Below are 20,336 nucleotides of genomic sequence, written 5' to 3'. Positions count from 1 at the left end.
GTCACCTCCGGCTGGTGGGGGAATTTACCCTTATTTGGTCGCAAGGCGGCAGAAATTCAGCCTTCCCCCGCATTCCACACCCCCTTTCCAGCCTGCCCCCCCCGGTCTCCTCAGGGCGAAACGGCCGCCCAGCCGCCCCCTCCCGCCGCGGCGACCCCCGCCAGGCTGAGGGCAATGCTACGCAGCGCGGCTGCCTTCCCGCCCCCCCGCCATGGCGGGGGGAAGGTGCCTCAGCGAGCAAAGGCCGAGGCAGTTTTTAGCCATATTTCGGCTGAGCTTGGCAGGCTGACAGCCCTTCTGGCTCACAGCCCCTCTCGGGCCCAGCGAGGGCGGTGTCTCCTCTCGCCCGGCCGCCCCGAGCCGCCGCCCCGAGCCGCAGGAGCCCGTTGTCGCTGGTGGTGGCGGTGGTGGGGTGGCAGGCCGCCTGCCCCGGCGGCAGGAGGCAGGGTATGGCGTCTGGCTTTCCCCCTCTGAAAGCAGGAGTTAGGGGGTCGGGGAGGCCCGTTGCTGCGTGTTGCTGCGCGGTGACCGCTCTTGAAACACCTCCAAATTTTTGTCTGTTGTGCTAATGTAAAATGTCGTCACGCCTACATTTAGCAAAAGCTATGAAGCTATTAACGCGGAGCTAGGAAAGTGCTTTGATGAAAATATATTAAACATGAAAATCTGCTGTGGTTCCTCCAAATTATTCCTCCTTACTTTGAGACAAACACTTCAAAATATTCCCGTTCTAGTAAGGAGAGCAAAATACCAGCACTGAGATCTTTTTTCTTCAGAGGTTTAGTGAGTAGCTCCTTTTCAATAGCTACTTTAAAAGCGTGCCTAAAAGTCTGCTACCCATAGACTTTACGTGTTACGTGACAGCAGGATTAAATATGCTGTATGCATCAATCATGTATCATTAATTTTGTCCTCAGCCTTCAGCATTATGCTATAGCAGCCCTCACAGAAAATGTTAGAGCTTTTCCCAGAATGCTTTGTGTTCATGTAGTTATTGCAGACACTCCCGTTCAAACCCATCCCCGTTTCAATTAGTGTATTTTTCAAAGCATTTTACAAGACATGAGGATTCCACCTCTTTTGTGTAGTGTGTGTGTATGTAGCTTTGAGATGGAAAAGAACTTCAATTTCTGACAGTAAATATTGTACGTGCTTAAAGAACTATCTTCTGCAGATCCTGGTCTTTTTTCATGTGGGTTCTGACCATGGAGAAGTAAAGAATCAATGGAAAATGGAAGCCTTCAGCTCTCCCTACCTCCAACAGGAGCTGCTTTGTATATACTGTATGCATATTTCTTTGATGGGAAGGGTGTCGGTTTCTCTTGTAGTTAGACCAGTGACTGATTCATCACTGAACTATCTCTTCCTGTAATTCACTGCTACTACATTCAGTCGACGGTATCATACGGAGCAGGGAGAAATGCCAGAGCAATACAAAAAGAGTTGGTTGATAAATTCCATTTCAGCTGAAAAGCTGTTGTTGTTTATTATTTGTATCCTTGTGAGGATTGTCTTATAGGAGCACTAGTAGTGCATGAGAACCCTGTTTTTTGATAGCTGCAGTACAAACTCAGACCCTGTTATTCCAGAGTAAAAGGAGGATTCCTGCCTCAAAAATATATGTACTGAAACAAGGGATGGGGAGAACAAATGGACTAAGAAATAACACAATATTGATCAGCACAATATGGAGTCTTTGCAGCAAGATTAATTTGATATCTCATTTAAGTGTAACTGTAATGAAACAAGTTTCATCAGATTTAGAAGTGATACTTCATTAATTTGGCCCAAAGCTTTTAGCTATATGCTTTATCAGCCCAGGCACAAAATATGTACAACAGCTCCAGACAAAACTTGTTTGGGGTTTCCTTGGCCCAATAACTAGTATGGCCCTGATATGGTTGTGCTGATACCCAGATGTGCTGATAACCTGCTGAAGAGGCGCTTGCATTGACTGGATTACTGCTTACCCTGATAGTACTCCCTCAGTCCTGTTTATTTCATCGTTTGAATTGTTGTTTTGCTATAGTAAATTTGGGGAAAAGGTCTTGGAGGAATGTATGAGCATACCATTTTAATGCTAATGACACACTCGTGGCTGTTCTCAGGAAAAATCAAAAGGTCTGCAGACTCAGGCTACGAAGTATTTAATTTAGCCTGTTGCAGAAGTATTTCTTTTCCAGTGGAGCACGCAGGTGCTGTTTTCTTGTACAACGATACATGTAGGTCTGAGCTGCTTTTTAAGCTTTTGTCCCTAATCAGAAGTTCACGTGATGTTCTTGCCATCATCTCTCATCTCTTACCGATGTCCTTGGCGAAAGTCCAGTCTGACTAGAAGGAGCAACCTCTAAAACCTCATTAGATTTATTCTCTCTTCTCAGCAGAGCTATTACAAGCCTGCTTTCTGTCAGCAGTTCTCTAGGACTTGCAGCACAATTTGTGTACCAACTCATCTATGCAGTCATCCTCTCATATGCGAAGAGCCACATGATTTTCTTTTATGTTGCTTCATATGCAGTTATGTTACAGGTGAGCCAAACCGACTGGTTCAGAAATTAAAGAGTGAGCTTTATGGTGAGGGCTACAGCACAAGTTTGATTTTCCCTTTAACAAAACATTCACTGTTATTCCCTCATCCTGAATCTGTAAGCTGTATTTTCATAGTAACTTCCAGAACAGCAAGTCGGCACCCCTGGAAGTAGCAGACCTCTTCCTGATCCATTTATTTGTGGCTAGGATCGATAATGCACCCATGCCTCCAGTTTGGCAGCGTCATGTAATATGCTGTAGGCTATTCTCCATTACACCACCCAGCCAGAAATGAAGATGATATTTAGATTTCTTCAGTGAAGCAAGAGCTCAGTATCTGGAGCAGAACTGGGAACTCAACCCTTATCTTTATCTTGATAAAAGCAAGATTTTTTTTCCCACGTATTTCATAAGCCAATGTAGTATAAAAATAGGAGTGAACACAAGTTACAGTTCAATCAGACGTCAGCCACTTGGATCATTAAAATGATAAGGTTGAAATGCAACGGTCTGTTCACGTTTGACAGTCAGAACAACTTAGACCTTACATTCTGGTATCCATTTCTCTCATATCCATTTCTCCAGTAAAGCTATCCAGAAAAATTGCATAAATCAGATTGTATTGGTGAGGATAAATGAATTATTTTATAATACAGCACTCAGTTCAGAAAAGTCTAAGCAACAGCTGTCCTACGCTGAATAATACTTTGTTAGAATACCTTTTCATCACTGAAGTTCTTCATCTCGTTTGCATTTGTGAATATATGTCTAGTAATTGGAATTCAGGCAAGAACTACCAGTGTATGAACTGACAACAGATTCTTCCGACACGGTGCTGTGTTAAAAATCGTAGTGTATGTGGGGGGAACTATGTCACTTTCTTTGTGTTACTTTGTTTTTATATATCTCCACTTTTTGCACACAGATGCTCCTTGTTAATTAGAAAGGCAGCCACAATACATGATCCTTCTTAAATAAGTGTTCCTTTGTTTTTGTGAATAACAAAATGAAGTTCTGCAAATCAGTATAACATGTTTTTGGCAAATTACGCAAATGCATGATCAGTAATATGGAAATATTCAGAACAGCAGAATATAGGGCACAGTAATTTGGTATTGCCAAACCAGAAGTTCAAAAATCATGAGTCAGGTCTCCTAAAATTATAAACCTTGTTTAAAATTACGAGCTTAAAAAAACACACGTGGCTTTATTCACCTTCTGGCTTTTTAATCTTTAGCATATGTTCAGATTACGCTTTTAGGATTTTCCATGTAATTTGCAGAGCTAATTTTTTTTAATAAATAAAGTAGCTGATTACATCATCTATTTACACAACTAAAAACAGGCTACCTCAGATTGATTAGACTCAATAAAATCATGGAAGTTGTCAACACTGATTAAACTAATGCTTGATGTTTCAAGGAATAATTATTTTATAATTAAGTGGTTTTAAAGTGCATTTATTTACATAGACTTCTGACAGTTTGCTGAGGCATGATTAAAAGCTGAGGTTAGTATCACTAGTGCTGACTAGATAAACTGGTGTGCTGTGCATTTTAGGCAGCTCTTTACTCTCCTGTAACTGCAGCCTTTTTTTCTTGCAGCCAGTGCCAGCTCTACTGACAGTAATAAATAAGGGACTTTAAAGCAGATAGTTTGCAAGTAATCATAGAATCACATCAGAAAAGGACCTCAATAGGTCATTTAGTCTCATTTTGTGTCTAACCAAAATCTCCTTTCTTGCAATTTAAGGCAATTACTTCTATTCCTATCAATTGTAGATATAAGAAAACGTTATTCCAGTTTTCTTTGCAATCAGCTTTTATATATATGAAAATCATTGTGTTTCCCTTCTACCATCTTTTCTGTAAGACGACCTAAAAATCATTCAATCTGTGCTCAAAAGCTAAGTTTTCTCGGCTTCTAGACATTCTCATTGCTTTCTCCTGGATTCTCTGCATGCGACTTGTATCTTATTTTTCAAGTGCTGTGATCAAAACTGGAGACATGACTAGCTCACGCCTTAGCAGTTCTGAAGGAGCAGATTATACTCCAGTTTAGACATTTCAGTTTTTACCTTAATTTGAAACAGCCTGATGTTGCAGACTCGTTTTCAGAATTTGATCCAAAATAACACATCGATTCTTTTAAATGGAAATGAAGCAGCTGTTCCTTTGCTTGCACAGCTAATTCCAGCTTGCACTTGTTCCTATTAAATAGTATCTTACGTTTTCAGATCATGTCTGCACCTTGCCAGGAATATTTTGAACTCTAATCTTACCTTCTAGTATACTTCAAGTCGAACTCCGGTTGGTCTTTGAAGGATACTCTATGTGGTCCAGGGCAACCGAGAATTTTGTCTAGAACTGCTGTGAATGGGGTTAAACAACATACTGTAATTATTGGCAGTAACTGTAAAGCTGGAAGATTAGGGTAAGTCTTAAATAAGGGAAATGGCGTACTCTAAACACAGGCAAAGACCAGTACTTCATACTCAAAGGTCAATATAATTTGATTAATCTCTCAGATTCACTTAAATGCTTAGTGTGAAAAATTCTTACAATAATTGAACTGTAGCAGTGCTATAGATTTCTCTTATTCTGACATTCCTATGATTCTTTGATTTTTATTCATCTCAGTTTTCCCTCTTGTCATTCTTAGCAGGTGAACAGGAAAAACGCGGGAGCAGATGAAGCAGGTGGTAACTGGAACTTCACCCTGTTGCCGGGACTGTTATTAACTCAGGTATAAGATGGAATTAAATGAGAATAAGCAGATTTGTAATAATATTTTATTAAAGATACTGTATCAAAGCACAGAATAAGCTTTAAAGATGATGAAAACTAACCTGGAATGTCTTCACTGACACTCTACATAGACTACAAGTAATTCCTAAGTGACAGAACAGTCACAGCCTGTTCCAGATCTCCTACGCTGAGTGTACTGTTGAAGGCCTATCTTTAGGTGATGCTATAAACAGATTTGCCTTCTCTTCTCTGCTTCATGGTGGTCCTACCATGAAGGTCCTTCCTGTTCTCTATGGAAAGGACAACCCATTTTCTATTAGATTATTTCCCAGCTATATTGTGCCTTCTCCCTGCGGAGGAGTCCCCAGTGATGTCTGGAGTTGCCCAGGTATTCACCGTCTTCCCCTTTGCTCCAGCACAACTACTGGGACAGAAGTGTCAGCATTCCAGTATTGCACTGAAGGTTTTTACAATGCCTATAGTCATGTTTAAGGTGTTATGTGTTAATAGAGCCAGTACCTTCAATATCTATATGCTGAAATGTTTGGGGCTATGTAATTAGATTAAGCAACTACATTCAAAGATATCTGAACATCTTTTCTTGCATTCGTATAGCAACTTTATAAACTCAAAAAGAGTAAAGCAAGCACAGACACATGCCCTATACAAGCTGCAATACAGACAGTATTTTACACACTTCGTAACAACATTAATGAAAATGATGCCAATTATAAATAAAATTATAGACAGACTCTTCTTGCGATAACAGTTATACTGAACAATGAAACACCCTTTTATAGTCATGAGTAGAATTAGTAAGATGCGTAACTACAGCAGAATATAGATCAGCGTGTTTAGTCTGCTTACATGTCTCAATCTGATCCACTGTTGTCTGGGGGAAGCAAAAGAAATGAGTATTTTTTTAATCCATGCTGGCCCTAATTTGAAACATTTACTGCCTTGTTGGGTTTTTTTGGTTAGGTTTTTTTCCCCATTAATTTAGCTGGAAACATTAGGATTCCTAAAATGCTCAAATTGAACATGAATGCCTGATTCTTTTCTTCAAGCCAGCTTTTGCAACTTAGATCCAGAACAAGGTGCACCCTGTGCCCTGTGAGGATTATTTCACATTTACTCATCTCCGTGTTGGTAAAATTTTTTCACCATTCTTGTAATAAGACCAGAGCACCATTTCTTTACTCTCCACATACAAGCACTGTGCTCCATGGAAGGTCCTCTTCAGCTTGCAAATGATGTTCATGGCAGCAGGGGGAATCAGGTCAGCTGGATCTTTCTCACCATCCTGTCCTTCCTCAGGGACCCTCTGTCCTCAGTTCTTAGGATTTTTTTTTTCACCTTGTACTTCAGATTAATTTTTTTTCTCTTTTTTAACACTTGATAGTTTAGCATCGTAACTGTCTGAAAATACATACATTTTAGTTCACGAGTAAACACTTCTAATGTTTGAACTAAAAAATCTAAACAGTTTTTGACAGAAACTCTAAGAAGCCTCATTTCAGCCAAGGAGCACTCCAGCACGTGAATAGCAAATTCTGCAAACTCATTTCAGTGCAGCCCTTAACACCTGGCATCTGCCTCTTTTGGCTGTCTGCTCCGTAACAGGTGTAAATAATAGTCACAAGGAAGTGAGTTTTATAATACAGAGAAGAGTCCAAAACAACTTTTACTGCATGTTCTAATTTGACTGCTTTGGTGCCTTTTGCGATTGCTGCAGTATGTCAAAAAAGCAAAGGTGGTGCCAATTCAGATCTGGCACACGTGGTTCTGAGTTTTTATGAAATCTTTTGCCGACCAGTTCTTCCTCATGTCTTCTCCAAACCTGGTTCTCTCAGTTGTTCAGAAGCTTAGAAGTCCCTATTTCACTACTGCCATGCAGAAAAGAAATGCAAGAAAAATATTAAAAGTCAGAAGCCCACACTCCAGTTCTGTATTTGCTAGCATGATGTGGTCCCTCCCACCTCACTATGGTGTGGTTTTGCTCTAAATACCCATCCTTCAGTTATATTCAGAGCACCCACCAGAGTCAGGAACTATGTTTAAAAGCCATATAGTTCATTTTCTTCAACCCCTACCCCACCAAAACACAACTTGACCCTAAAACAATGCTTTGCTCGTTTCAGAAACTTTTGTTTCTTCCTCCTTTGCCTTCCATTTTCAAAACAGCTAAAGATTTGCTGAACAAAAACTTCACTCCCCAAGCCTCCCAGAAGTTATTTTTGATACTGTATGTGTTACTTTCCAGCAGTGGTTTATGGCTTGGCTTAGTGGATGCTCAAAAAATTGCACGAGTCTTATTTCCCCTCAGCTTGCACTTCTCATAGCTTGGAACACCCCCACCCTGGAATACTTCTTGGTGCTTCATATTTGCCTCTGTTTGGCTTGGTTTTTTTCCTTGCCTAACTTAGAGGAAACTTGCATATTTACTTAATCCCCCTCCTCAAATCCTTATTCTATGTTAAATGCAGATAAATTCTATTAATATTTACAATTCCTGTAAGTCTCCTTTGGCCAAACTAATTTATGACAAATATGAACAACTTTGTATCCGACACGAACAGTCAAGAACCTGGAAACGTGGTTGTAACTTTAAAGACAATCCTCAGGGTTTTTTTTGTTACACTGACTTTTTCTCTAGGTATGTAAATCACATTGTACAAAGTATCAGATTGTCCCACTTCAGGCTCATTTACACTTGATGTTTCTATGCACACTATGGCAGCCCTGGACCAAGTAGTTGTATCCACACTGCAGAGCAGGAGAAACTTCAAGGCTGCATGTGAAGCCAGGTTTACCAGGTGTCCACATCACTTACCTGCTAGAAAATCCTCAAGGCCAGCTCAGGGCTGAATTTCCTGGCACACCTTTGAGAGGAAAGCCTTGGGAGTGGTGCTGCACACTTGAGTGTGCATTATGGGACACCCCATGTGACACATGGCTGGGCCCTCACAGTATATGCCAGGCCCAGAATTGTCTGTATATTGTATCTGCCCTCTGTGCCATGTCACATACTTGATGGTGGGCAAAAAAGCAATCTGGGACAAATGGCTTTTGTTTCATGCCAGGAGCGTGATGTGAACATGGGGAAACAGGTCTCAGGCAAACTGCTAGCTTCAAAGTACCGCTGGTTCTGGCAGCAAGTCCGTGTGTCTACCTAAGACATTCTTCGAATCTTGGAGGGGAATTCATTGGACTGATGCTGTTATCTCAAAGTAGCTCTTATTTGACTAGCTCAAAGATCAGGAAATGGGGTTTTTTGTTTGTTTGTAAACTAACAAAGGAGAAAAAAAGGTATTCTAACTACAGTATGCATGTTAACATTATTTTTTCCTGAGGCAAAATCAGTGATTAACATTGCTGTTTATTAAGATGCTGCCCTGTATTTTACAGTCAAAGATCTCTGTTGTCTGCAGATCATTCACAGCTCACGCGGCATGACTGAGCTTCTTTACACCACCACCCTCAAATACACCGACTACGCTGTGCGGGACCACCTCTGAGTGTGGGAAGGTGGGTTGCCTGTGAATATTAAATTACATTTTTCTGATGAGACTGCAAAAATACTGTTAATCAGTGCCAAGTGTGGTGGTGTGGTGTACATACAGAACTGTGAACACCAGAGAACTGCTGGCATTGGCAATAGCTTTCAGCCCACAGTAAGCCAGATTAGAGGTAAAATGTTGTGCCCTCCTCCCAGACATTAAAATCCTCCAGCTACCCTAAAAACAGAAGCTGTTTCAGGAATGCACAGCTGCAAGAGGATCTGCTTCACTCTTCACACAGTAAAACTCTGCTCAACTGTAGAAACGTTTCAGCTTTTAAAATAGAAATATGCCCGTCTCCAGTAGCCACCAGATGGAGCTCATACCTCCCCATCACACAAACCCATGAACATCTGCAAAGGTAAAGCCCTACAGAGATGCTACGGAGGACGCAGTTTCTTCCACTTCATAAAAGTCAAAGGAAGTCTGCGATCAGCTGGATGTTTACAAATAAAAGGAGGATTTGGAGACAGATCAAAGATAACTCTCCAGATTTGGCATGATATCAGGTTCCTGTACTAATAGCACCTGCATGGGCTTGAGTTATATTTAAGCGGTTGAAAATGGTGTATCTCATCATGTATTAATGCTTTTTTAACGCTTAGCGCTGAAGATTCAGCCAGCTAAGGACCTGAAAAAACAAAAAACTAACACCCCCCAGCTAACAAGGCTCCATTTAAAAGAGAAGCATCCACTGGGCTCTACCTCATCCTGCTTTCTACAAGGGAAAGGGAATCAAGAAGCAAATGCAAGCGCTGTTCCAAAATCTGAAGAATGTGGTACTTCAAGCTTAGTAAACAGGAGCAGTAGCGCTCAAAGCCTGTTCTCTAATGATCTAAATAGTCTGAATGGTCCAATCATACCATATATGCTTTTTACTGAGAAGTCTATAGTTCATCCAGGATGTCAGTGACTTTGGCACAGCCCCAATGACTGGGGAGAAAAGCAGATCTGAGATAAAAGATTGTGGTGTCTGAAATACACTGAGTTAATATATATGTGTTTCAAGGGACATCTTTGTTTGGACTCTGTGTTACAAACCAACACAGCTTGTGAGGTCTGGAAGGCCACAGGCTATTCCTACTCTCATAGTAGTGCTCTGTTTGAAGCTAGTATTTCTATTTGGGGTCTAAGCCACACTGAACTCGATCAAATAAACATTCTCCAAAGGAAACTGCCTTTGAACTATTTAACTCTTTGCACAACAAACTAAGGCTGAAAGAACTGTAACAATTACTGTAAGATTTCTTGTGTCTTAATTGACTTATTTTTCACTTTTTAAGTTACTTTTCATCAGGACCTCTGTCTTTTCTGGCAGAACCGACCACATTAGCAACAGCCAGTAAAAACTAAGTGAAACACAACCCTGTCTGAAAGCAGACTAGGTGGGGCTAATCCTCATACTTCCAGGCATGCAGACCGTGCCAGCGTCGTGTTTTACAGCATATGTAAGTGTACACAAATTATATTTAATCTACCTGATAGCAATGCAGCTCAGAGATCTGAGCTCTCATGTACTAAGCCAATTTCTTCATCAGTTCAAGGGATCTGACCCTGTACTTCCTCTTTCTACAATTCTACTGTATCTATCCTTTTCCTGAAGGAGGGATATTCTAGATTTCACCTCTTAAAATGCTTCCACTTTGTATAAATAATTAAATAACCAATGTCTAGAAACCAGAACCTCAGTAGTTTGGTAGCTGGGACTTTCTACCAGTAGGTACCAGCAGGAACTCCATGGGCAGAGAGGAAACATGAGGCACCGTCGTTAGCATCCTGAATGTTCTAACGATGACTTGTGTAAAAGGAAGGAGGGTAACCAATACCAGAACTCTGGTGTACCTATTGTCAAAACCGAAAGTTCTACAAGGTATTCAGAAAACTCTATTTTTAGCCAGAGTATCTGCATTTCCACAAACTTTCATGGTCTTGGGGCTTTTGCTATGGAGATAAGGACATTACATCATTTCTCCCGTTCATTTTCTGGGGAGTCAGAAGCAGAAGTCCCTCTGGTGACCATCCCCAATGTAGCGGGATGGTTACCTAAAAAAGGAGAGAATAGGTATTACTGAGTTGTGTAGGTTCAACTGAACATGTGAGAACTATAAAAAAAGGCAAGTTCTTAGTACTAGTCAGTGCTTTAGAACAGGAAGAAAGCACATCTTCCTTTTTCAAAAAACAGGGCAGATGAAGAGCCAAAAAGATGAATTTTTAAAATGGCAACTTTATCATCAGGGGAGGTTGGGGAGAAGAGAAGGGGAAAGACTGATTTTTTGCATCTTTCATGTTGGCAATGCTGCTGCTGCTGCAGAGACCTTGGCAACTGCTGACACTGGTGGCACTTTTCCTGACAGACAGGTTGAAAAACCAAAGATTTGCAGGCAGTCCTGATTTCCAGTGGATTTGCCACAACCCACACAGCTTCCAGGACTCGGGGGCCTTTATGGAAGACTCTCTTCTCATTCCCTGTCAGGAGTCTTGGGATGTCTACAGAACAACAAGACATACTTATCTGAGATCATCTCTTACTTGCAACACAAAAAAAAGTACACCCCAAAATCTCATTGATGTAAATCACAGCTGAGTTTGAGTAATAGCAGGACTTTGTCAGAGAGGGAAGTTCTTGAACAGCTCTGAAAGGGCCAATTTTTTTTCTCTCCGGTAGGAAAAGCCACATGCTGCACTGTTTTTGTATTGTAGCTGCAGGAGGAGTTACTAGTTTTAGTACGCCTGAAGGCATGGGAAAGGATTAAACCTTTTCGTTTTCTTACAAGAGAATCAAAGATAATGACCACTTCTGAAATTCTAGGTGCTTGGGGTGAGGTGTGCCACGCTAGCTACACAAAATAGTCAAAATCTGGCCTTGGACTATCTGCTGATTTCTCATCTCTTAATTTTGTTATGTTCCCTTGAATACATTAATAAGAAACTTTAAAAGAATATTTCCAACTACTTTTATACAGGGAATATGCACAAATTACTGAAAATGGTTTCTCTAAAAGCATGATGCACAATATTGTTTTCCTATGACTTAAATAAAAAAAACAAACCTACAAGACATTTGAGGGCGAAAATGACCCAGAGAAACATCTGAGCATTTCTCGCATACAGTTGGCACTGGTCATTCAAGTACATGAAAAGGAACGTGGGCTGTTTGTTTGAGGGCTGAATATTTATAGTCCTGATGAACTGACTCCTGAGTCATGAGCTCTGTTGCCCTGCAACAAATTAAGATTTGTCCTTCTGCGTGAAAAAAATAAAATCACAATTAATTCCAGAATTGTAGAAGTGACTAGAAGTGGCTGAAGACATTTAATTTATAAAATGTGTCCTGCTTTTTGGCATCTTTCCCCTTCAAAATCTCAGCCTACTAACACGCCTCAAGAATACACTGCACAGCAATATTTTAGGAGTTTTTTGGAAGTTGGAAGAAAACACAGAAAACTGGTTTATAGCCGAGAACTACAGAAATGTCAGCTTTTAAAAACATGTTCCTAATTTCTAGCCTTCAGCAGACTTTATAAAGTGAAATTAGTCATGCTTCATCTTGTAGGTCTTTAGTCTGTGACAAGCATCAAACCAACTGAGAATTAAGGAAGGCAGAATATTTGATTTTTAACCCTTTCACATTAGGAAGCACTTAAAAGCCAGAAAGCAGCACATGGGGATAATAACAAATACTGCCAGCATGTCCTTAACTTATGCAAGGAATTATCCCGAGCTTTCAATATTAGACCAAAGCCGAGAAGACTGTCTCCCCTTATCGCAACACCTCGCACATTGTGAGTGGTGAGGGGCACAGGGCAGCAGGAGAGCAGGCGCCCAGCTGCCGAGCGAGCGTGTGGGCAGCACAGCTGCATCAGCAGGCCCCACAGCTGGAGGGCACGAAGACCAGAGGAAGGTGGGAGCCATTCCTGGTGTTTGGCCAGGCAAGGGGCCCAGCTCATTCCTGGCCTTGGGCCAGGCCAACCACACGAACCCAGTGGCGTGGAGTGCTACATCATCTGTTTCAAGAAAGACTTAAGAAAGCTCCAGAGCATATTTGAGGGGTGAGCTGAACGCAGGAAGGTTTCCAGTTCTCTTTATAACGAGGGCAGATAGCATAGATGTGTCTCATTTTTAAGTAAGAGGCTGGGCTGCCCTTTTTCCTTATCAGGAAATAGGAGACGAACGCAAGAGTTCAGCTTCCACAAGGATGCTTGGGGGAGACAGAGACCGAGTGAAGCTCAGGATGTGCTTTGAATTCTGGCACACCTCATTTAAGCAAATGAGCCCCCTCCCAGCCACCCCTCCTATTGTACTAGCACAAGATCTGACATAGAGCCGGAGAGGGAAGCACAGCGGGGAACTGGTCCGGCCAAAAAAATAGCCCCACAGGGAATAAAGAAAAGCCCGTTGTTTGATTCAGTTCATTGTGAAGCTACACAGAGCTGTGCTTTTTGACAATGGAGAGGGTGGCACACTCAGGATATGAGAGCTGAAACCAGGTGGGGAGGAGGAATGGGCTGCCAGGGCTCAAGGCGGCACTGCCTTCAGTCGCTAACCTACTCCTCAACAATGGCTGAGATACTCTTGATGGTTTAGCACTAGTGTGTTCTAATACGATAGTACAGCCAAAGTATTCACTTTTATAACAACGCAATTTTAATATATTCTCCAGGGCAGTACATTTTCTGTCTTCAGCTTTGAATAAAAAATATGCTAAATTGTATTTTCTCCATTAACTGAAAATATTAAATAAAGAAGTCCCCTAATAAAAGCAGAAATTCTTAGAATTCTGTGATATTCTAACCTATTCAATTCAAGATTTCTCCACAGACCTGTTGGCTACAAATACCGTTATACACAAACATAAATACTCTTCGAATAAACAAGTTGCCAATAAGCATTTACAAGTACATATATGTTTTTTAACACTTGAAACTACTCCTCTGAAACTGAAAAAGAGGCTCAACAGCTTTTGTGATATTTTAAAGCTCATTCCAGGTCTTCATTAATTCCCTGTTTTTAACTTTCAATAAATCCTGAAAGCTAAGAGCTAGGCTGGCTACTTATAAATTATTTTCAGGGTCGCAGCCCACACCCCTGCCCAAATGAGGAAAACAACAGAACAGAGAGAGGTCCTCCAAAAGTAAAACCAGCAAATCGCTGAAAAATGTAAGTCAGAGCATCTAGCGAGTCTTTTTCTTTCTGGCTACACCTTGTGCCTCATTAGTGATCAGCCCAGCCTCAACCTATGACATACGCTTACACCTCCACTCTCAAAGATCTTTAAGTGCTTTCACACTCTAACAGTCCACATACTGCAATAAGGAGATGCAAAGGAACTGTTATGAGGGCTAAGAAGTACAAATTTGTTAGAGGAAACAGAACCTTAAATGAAGTATTTTTTGTTCCCCTTCACTATCTTTCAAGTAACAGCACGACTTCTAGGATAACACAACTGCAACTGTTTGGTTTTTTTTTTCGGGTCTGCTTTAATGCTGTCTCCACAGTAATTTTTATTATGGTAGGAGTGCTGAAACACCATCATTTCACTCTCCTGTGGATGTTGTCCCATTCTGCGGAGAACATCACCATGCTCAGGGGTGACCAGCCACAGGCTGCCTCAGCACCCACTCCCTTCACAGCAGCCAAATTCCTCCTGTCACTCCAGGCCTTTTCTTCAACAGTCCCATGCTGTTCCCCTGCATGCTTTTTACACGTCACCATAAACACTCTCCCCATCTGCTTGCAAGCCAGGCTGTCTTGTTTATGCCTTAGTACCTTTGATTTGTTCTCCTAAACTCCCCTTGATCACTTTTCAGGCTACTTCAGTCATTCTGGTTTTCTCTGCCTACAAGTAGACTCACTCTTAAGCTCCCCTGCAGTGCCATTTGTGCTCTTTTTGAGCCTTCATCTGGACATTCATACACGGGAACTCCAAGGCACTGGGTTTTGTTTCACAAGAACAGGAAAAAACATTAATTCAAGTCCAGCTGCAAAGGTTTAACAAACTTTCCTTTGAAAGACTACTACAACACAGCTTATAATTGAAAACCAAAGGTATTCCAGGGTGTTTGTAAAGCTAGATAGTACACATAAATACCATCGTCATTCCCAGTTCCTCCATTTAACTTCTGTAGTTGGCAGGTCTACTTACACTAGGAAGTTAACTGTTTCTGTGAAACGTTTGGATCACGTTCAGACCAATACATCGTAAATGGGCTCCTGACCCTGAGCAGGAGTCTCCATAAATGACCTTTAGCCCTTCACTGTGTTCAGGAATGATCTCTTAGTTTGCAGAGGTCACCTCCTCCCTTTCAACAAGGTCTTTATCTAGGCTTTGCTGTGCCACTGCAGTCCTTCCAGCACAGGGGCTGGCTGTGCTTGGTACACAATCCGGTGCTCCGAGTTCGTGCCGTCGTGAGCTAACCACCCGGGCCGGCAGCTCTCCCAGCCAAGATGACTCATTCTCACCCTGGTCTCACAGGCATCTACAGGAGATTTTATCCACTCCTCCAGCCGCCCCCTCCATGCCACCTTTGGGATTTGCTTCCCACTGCACAGCTCTAATCTTGCCCCCCCCCAGCCTTCGCCACTCCCTCCCACTGAGGATCTCCTCTCCCACTCAGCCTTCCCACTCCCCCAGTGCCACAAGACTCTTCTGCCAACTCCCCCAGCTCCCTCCCATTCTCCCTCACTTCCTTTGGCTGCTTTTCCCAGTCCAGCCATAACCAACACCGTAAGGGATAACAGGCATGTCAGAGAATTGCTGTGTGCAGCATATTAACCCCTCAACTCTTCCACTACAGCACTTGACTGTTTCATCTCCAAGACGATCATTACAGTTAAATATTTTGCCTTTTGAAGAGTCTTACCACCTTAGGTGCTAAAAAGTGTTAAAATACCCATCCCACTTATTCTTTGAACTCTTACACACTGAGCTTCAGTCTGGGTTGGGAGGGGGAATGTGGAATGAATCCTAAGGGGGAAGCTCTGAATTAACTGAAATGCTGGAGTGCATTCATGTCCGTGGGCCTTTTGGCCCCAGTGTTATTCAGGACTTGGTTGGCTTCAGCATTATTCAAGAAAAGATCGGACTGAGCAGTTACAGCAAAACATTAAAGGCCTGAACTGCACCCGACGCAGTCAGTGCCCAGGGAGCCAGCTGCTGGCTCAGGACTGAAGTCTGGTGGTGGGGTCCCTTCTCCATCACTGCAGAAATGCACGCCTCTACCACCCAAGAGAAATTCTAATGCACATTTAAAACTGAATAAATGCAAGGCAACTCATACTAATTTACATAGTTATAGTGGAGATTCTCAACTGTATTAGTTTCTCTAAATAGTCTAACGTCAAAGCTCAATACCCCTCGTAATCCCCAAGAAACAACACGGAATCAAAACTCAACTCTGACAGCGACAAGGGCGCGAAAGCCCTGGACTAGACCCACAGCTCCTGGCTCCTATTCTCAACGCCACCACTGGCACACGAGGTGATAGAATAGAGTATTTCAGTTGAAAGGGACCCACAATGATCATCTAGTCCAACTGCCTTAATTGCAGATCTAAATTGCTTTCCTCCCTCCACAGCTCAGTGGGAAATAGCATTACTGCCCTCTTTGATAAAGTGAGATCTGCTGGGAGAAAGTACTGCTAGGCTTTCTTTTTTAATAGTTTTCTCCACCATTACTTATTGGATCCTTTCCTCCCCCCATTAAAAATCATGCACTTAACAAATGTTTAGACAGCTGGTGGCTTGGAGTCAAAGCCAGTCGTTCTCCCAAAGGCCAAACTGCCTCACTGAACTGATGTCAGCTGGTACTTACTAGAATTTTTAAATTCAATTCAATTAAGAGACAAGCTACGCAGATTAGGGCTATGCTAGAATCAGAAAGGAATCTTAAAAGGCATAAAATGTCTTTACATTTATTAAGCAAACTCTGCAGTCTTTTCTTGTTGTATTCTTGTTGAAAAACAGAACATTCAGAAAGTATCATGAAAATAAGAAACAAAAAAACTAAGGTTCACATGAGCCACACTCCCCCTTCCCCTCCCCGCCCAAGCAACAGGACTATCTTCACACCCATCCCACTTTTAACCTTCCAACGCGAGCAGCAAGGCACCATTTACAGCTAGGCTGACAAATGAGGGCTTCAACGCCCATCGCCATTCTGCATTCCTAGCAATCCACCACAGCCACTCTTCCCTTGTACATGAGGATAAGCAGGTTATATACACCCACGTAGGTACAGAGAGTAAAAGAAAGGCCAATGTCAGTGGTACAGTTCCGCTAGGACTTCAAGTCTGGAAAATGACCACTCTGCTGGGAACTCCTCGGTTATCCCGACAGACATTAACTCCCTTTCCTTTTGCGCACACCAGTCCAAGTCTGCAAGGTTTAACTGAGCCTACGTGCTCTCACCCCTGGGATGCACGTTCCAACAAAGCCAAGAAGCAGAGGACCAGGATAGCCAGCTCTGCCCTTACAGCAGAGTCAGAGAGCAAAGGATTATTTCTTGGATTGGGTTTTTTTTTCATTTTGAAAATTAATTTGGGGATCATGAACAATTATGCTCTTGCACGTTAATCGCTGTGATCTAAAATTTTCACATGAAGAAACAACACATGGAAATATTAAAGCACTCATCTTACGGACATGGATCCGAGAACTGTTTAATAGCAGTCAGTGAAGGGGTAACATTGTGCTTTTAATCTACAGTTTAAAAATAATGATTTGTATATCTACTTAGTAAAACAATAAAATTAAGAACAGAAACTGATATTAGGAAACAGTGAAAATGTAATAATTAAACACATGATGCTTTTCAAAGCTATATACTTAATGAGCCTAAATAGACACCTATGGTTAGGAGGGTCTTAAAAAAAATAATAAAAAAAGAGACTTTTTTTTTTCTCCTCAATTTTTGTCTACTATACTGTATGCCTTGCTTTGGTGTTCTCTCTGCTGCCAACTTAATGCTTTAACAGTATGTTTACGCTTATGTTCTTTTCAAATGCTTGGCATTATAGTGAGATCTCATATCTTTCCTCAAATTAAACTTTGCTCCACATACTCCACATGTATAGAGATGAACATCCATGTGCTGCTCCAGTTGCTCATTATTTGGGAATATCTGAAAGCAGACCTGGCATATAGTCTCTCCAGCTGATAAGTGAGATATCATATGCCGTACATGGTCATGTTTTCGGAAGTTTCCTTGATCACAAATGGAACAGACATACCTGGCCATGCCTTTGTGCATATCATTGTGGAGCCGCAACTGGCGCTCTCTTAAGAACTGCTTCCCACATGTCTGACAAACAAACTGTTTTTCCTTGGTATGAACGGTATAGTGTTCCCGCAAGTGGCAACGCTGATAAAATCCTTTCCCACAAAGATTGCAGAAATGCTTACGTCTGTGATCCCTCTCGTTCTCTTCCATCATGGAGTTCTTGAACAGATCTTGCTCCAGGCAGTTTGACATATGTTCAACCACTAGGTTTTCTGTTTCAAAACGCTGACCGCAATTAGGGCATCGGAAAGGACAGGCAGAATGCTTGTATAACTGTTTTTTTTGAAGGCTGTTCATTTGGAAGTGACTGTCCCTGAAGTCCTCTAGCATCTCTGCAAACATCATGTCCCTTATTTCCGACTGCTCCTCCGGGTTTTCTTCTAAGTCCATTTTCTCCTCAGAATTTCTGATACCATTCATGGTCAGATCCTGGGGTTCTCCACAGGTCTGCGCGTGATCCTGTAACTGTTTGCCTTTGACCAGTATTTGACCACACTTGCCACAAGCACATATATTTTCTATGTGTTTGGATAAATAATGAGAGGACAAGTCTTCCTCGGTGATTGTTAGCCCACAAAGTTCACAGGGAGCATTCTCCACGTCTTCCTGCACTGAAGGAGCCTTCCTGTTAAGGTGCCGTGGACTTTTCAAACACTTTCTTTCATCCTCATCCATAGATAAACGGGGTTTTAAAGTCTTCCGAGCACTTCTCTTCTCTCTGATCTCTTCCTCGACATAGTATCTGTACAGCGGCTCTTCCTGTTCATCATCTAGGTCATCATTGTCGGAAGACTCATTGCAGTCTTTATCTGTCACCTTAATAATATTAAAATCCTTCAGCTCGTCTGCAGGATTGTCCTCTGGTTCCATCTTGATGATAATCCTCTTCCTCTCAGAGGCTCTACTTCCTTCTTCACCGGACGTCTCGGAGGCAACCGTGCTGCTTTTTCTGCTCGTGACGTTTGACACAGGAGACGAAGAATCATCCACAGCTTGGTTCGAGTCCCCCTTGTATTTTTCTGTTTGTGCGGAGATTATTTTAGAAGTAGAGTCCTTTTCATTAAAGTCTATTTTTTCAGCACCGTAGTACCTGGCACTTTGGTAGGAATGCCTGTTAGTGCACGTTAACACGTGCTCATCCAGTAGCTTTTCACAGCTAAAACTAAACCCGCAGCTATCGCAGGTGAAGCTTCTTCCAAAACGGCGTGAGTGGGACACACGCTCTTTTGTGTGAGAGAATTTGGACGTGGTGCTTTTTTTGCAGACATCAAACAGTTGTTCGGGGAAGCTGCTTAGCTGCAAAGCTTCCTCATCAGGCTCTTTGTTATGGGATGTATTTACTGTCGAACTTGGCGGCTCCATGCCCCACCTGTTTGCTTCGCTGCCATTTCTAGCAAGTGTGTCTTCATACATTCTCACGCCAAATATCATTTTACTATTCTGGGTGCTAGAAGCAGAAGATGAACATTTTAAACTAGATGAGTCCGTATCCTGTATATCTTCTAGGCATTCAGGTACATTGTACAGCTGTAAATAGTTCATGGCCACTTTAAATTGCTCGAAATTGGCAGGGGCTGTCATAATTTTTCCTAAATACATGAACTGTAAAATCAGATCAAAGCACTCGGCGCTAATCTTCATGTTGCTCAGATTCAGCTGGGCTGTAGTGTGTTGATGGTTCATAAAAAACATCCTAAAATAGGAGCTGCAAGCAGCAAGGACTGCTTTATGTGCTTGAAAATAAATATCATCGATAGCGATACAGCAGTCGCACAGAAAGCCCCACTCTCTTTGGTTGTTTAGCTGCTGAAGGACATAGTTGCTGTGGCTGGTTCTTGCCATCTTGTATTTCAATTATAGCCCTGCATAAAGAAGAAGACATCTGTTAAATCACGAGCACAAAAAGCAAAACCTACTTAAAGGTACAGAGGAACTGCGATCTTTTTCCTCTCTAGATCTTCCTATTCTCACACTGTTGGTGGTACAGCTTCCTGTCTGGAGATCTTTGCTGTAACTACTGACGAATATTGATGCCAGTGAAAACATCCATAATTCCATGTTCTCACCACTAGACTTACAACACTAGTAAACTAATAAACATAACCACCACACATGTCAATCAGAGCAACGCTGCCGGAATATAAATTAGCAAATGTATCTCAAAGTCCTACAGCCAAGATTTTCAGATATGAATTCTGAATGCAGAACTTCAAAAAGTTCACA

General features: G+C 41.9%; 1 protein-coding gene across 1 annotated transcript; it reads right to left on the bottom strand.

The window, feature by feature from the left end:
* Nucleotides 1-17,772: 17,772 nt before the first annotated feature.
* ZBTB1 (zinc finger and BTB domain containing 1) lies at nt 17,773-19,955 on the bottom strand. The gene has a single exon (XM_009956307.2). The coding sequence runs from the start codon at nt 19,953-19,955 to the stop codon at nt 17,820-17,822; it is 2,136 nt and encodes a 711-aa protein (XP_009954609.2). The 3' UTR covers nt 17,773-17,819.
* Nucleotides 19,956-20,336: the final 381 nt, after the last annotated feature.

Source organism: Leptosomus discolor, chromosome 3 (genome assembly GCF_034619465.1).
Source record: "Leptosomus discolor isolate bLepDis1 chromosome 3, bLepDis1.hap2, whole genome shotgun sequence".
NCBI lineage: Eukaryota > Metazoa > Chordata > Aves > Leptosomiformes > Leptosomidae > Leptosomus > Leptosomus discolor.
Note: the sequence above shows the minus strand (reverse complement) of the source record. Positions and strands in the feature narration are given on the sequence as shown.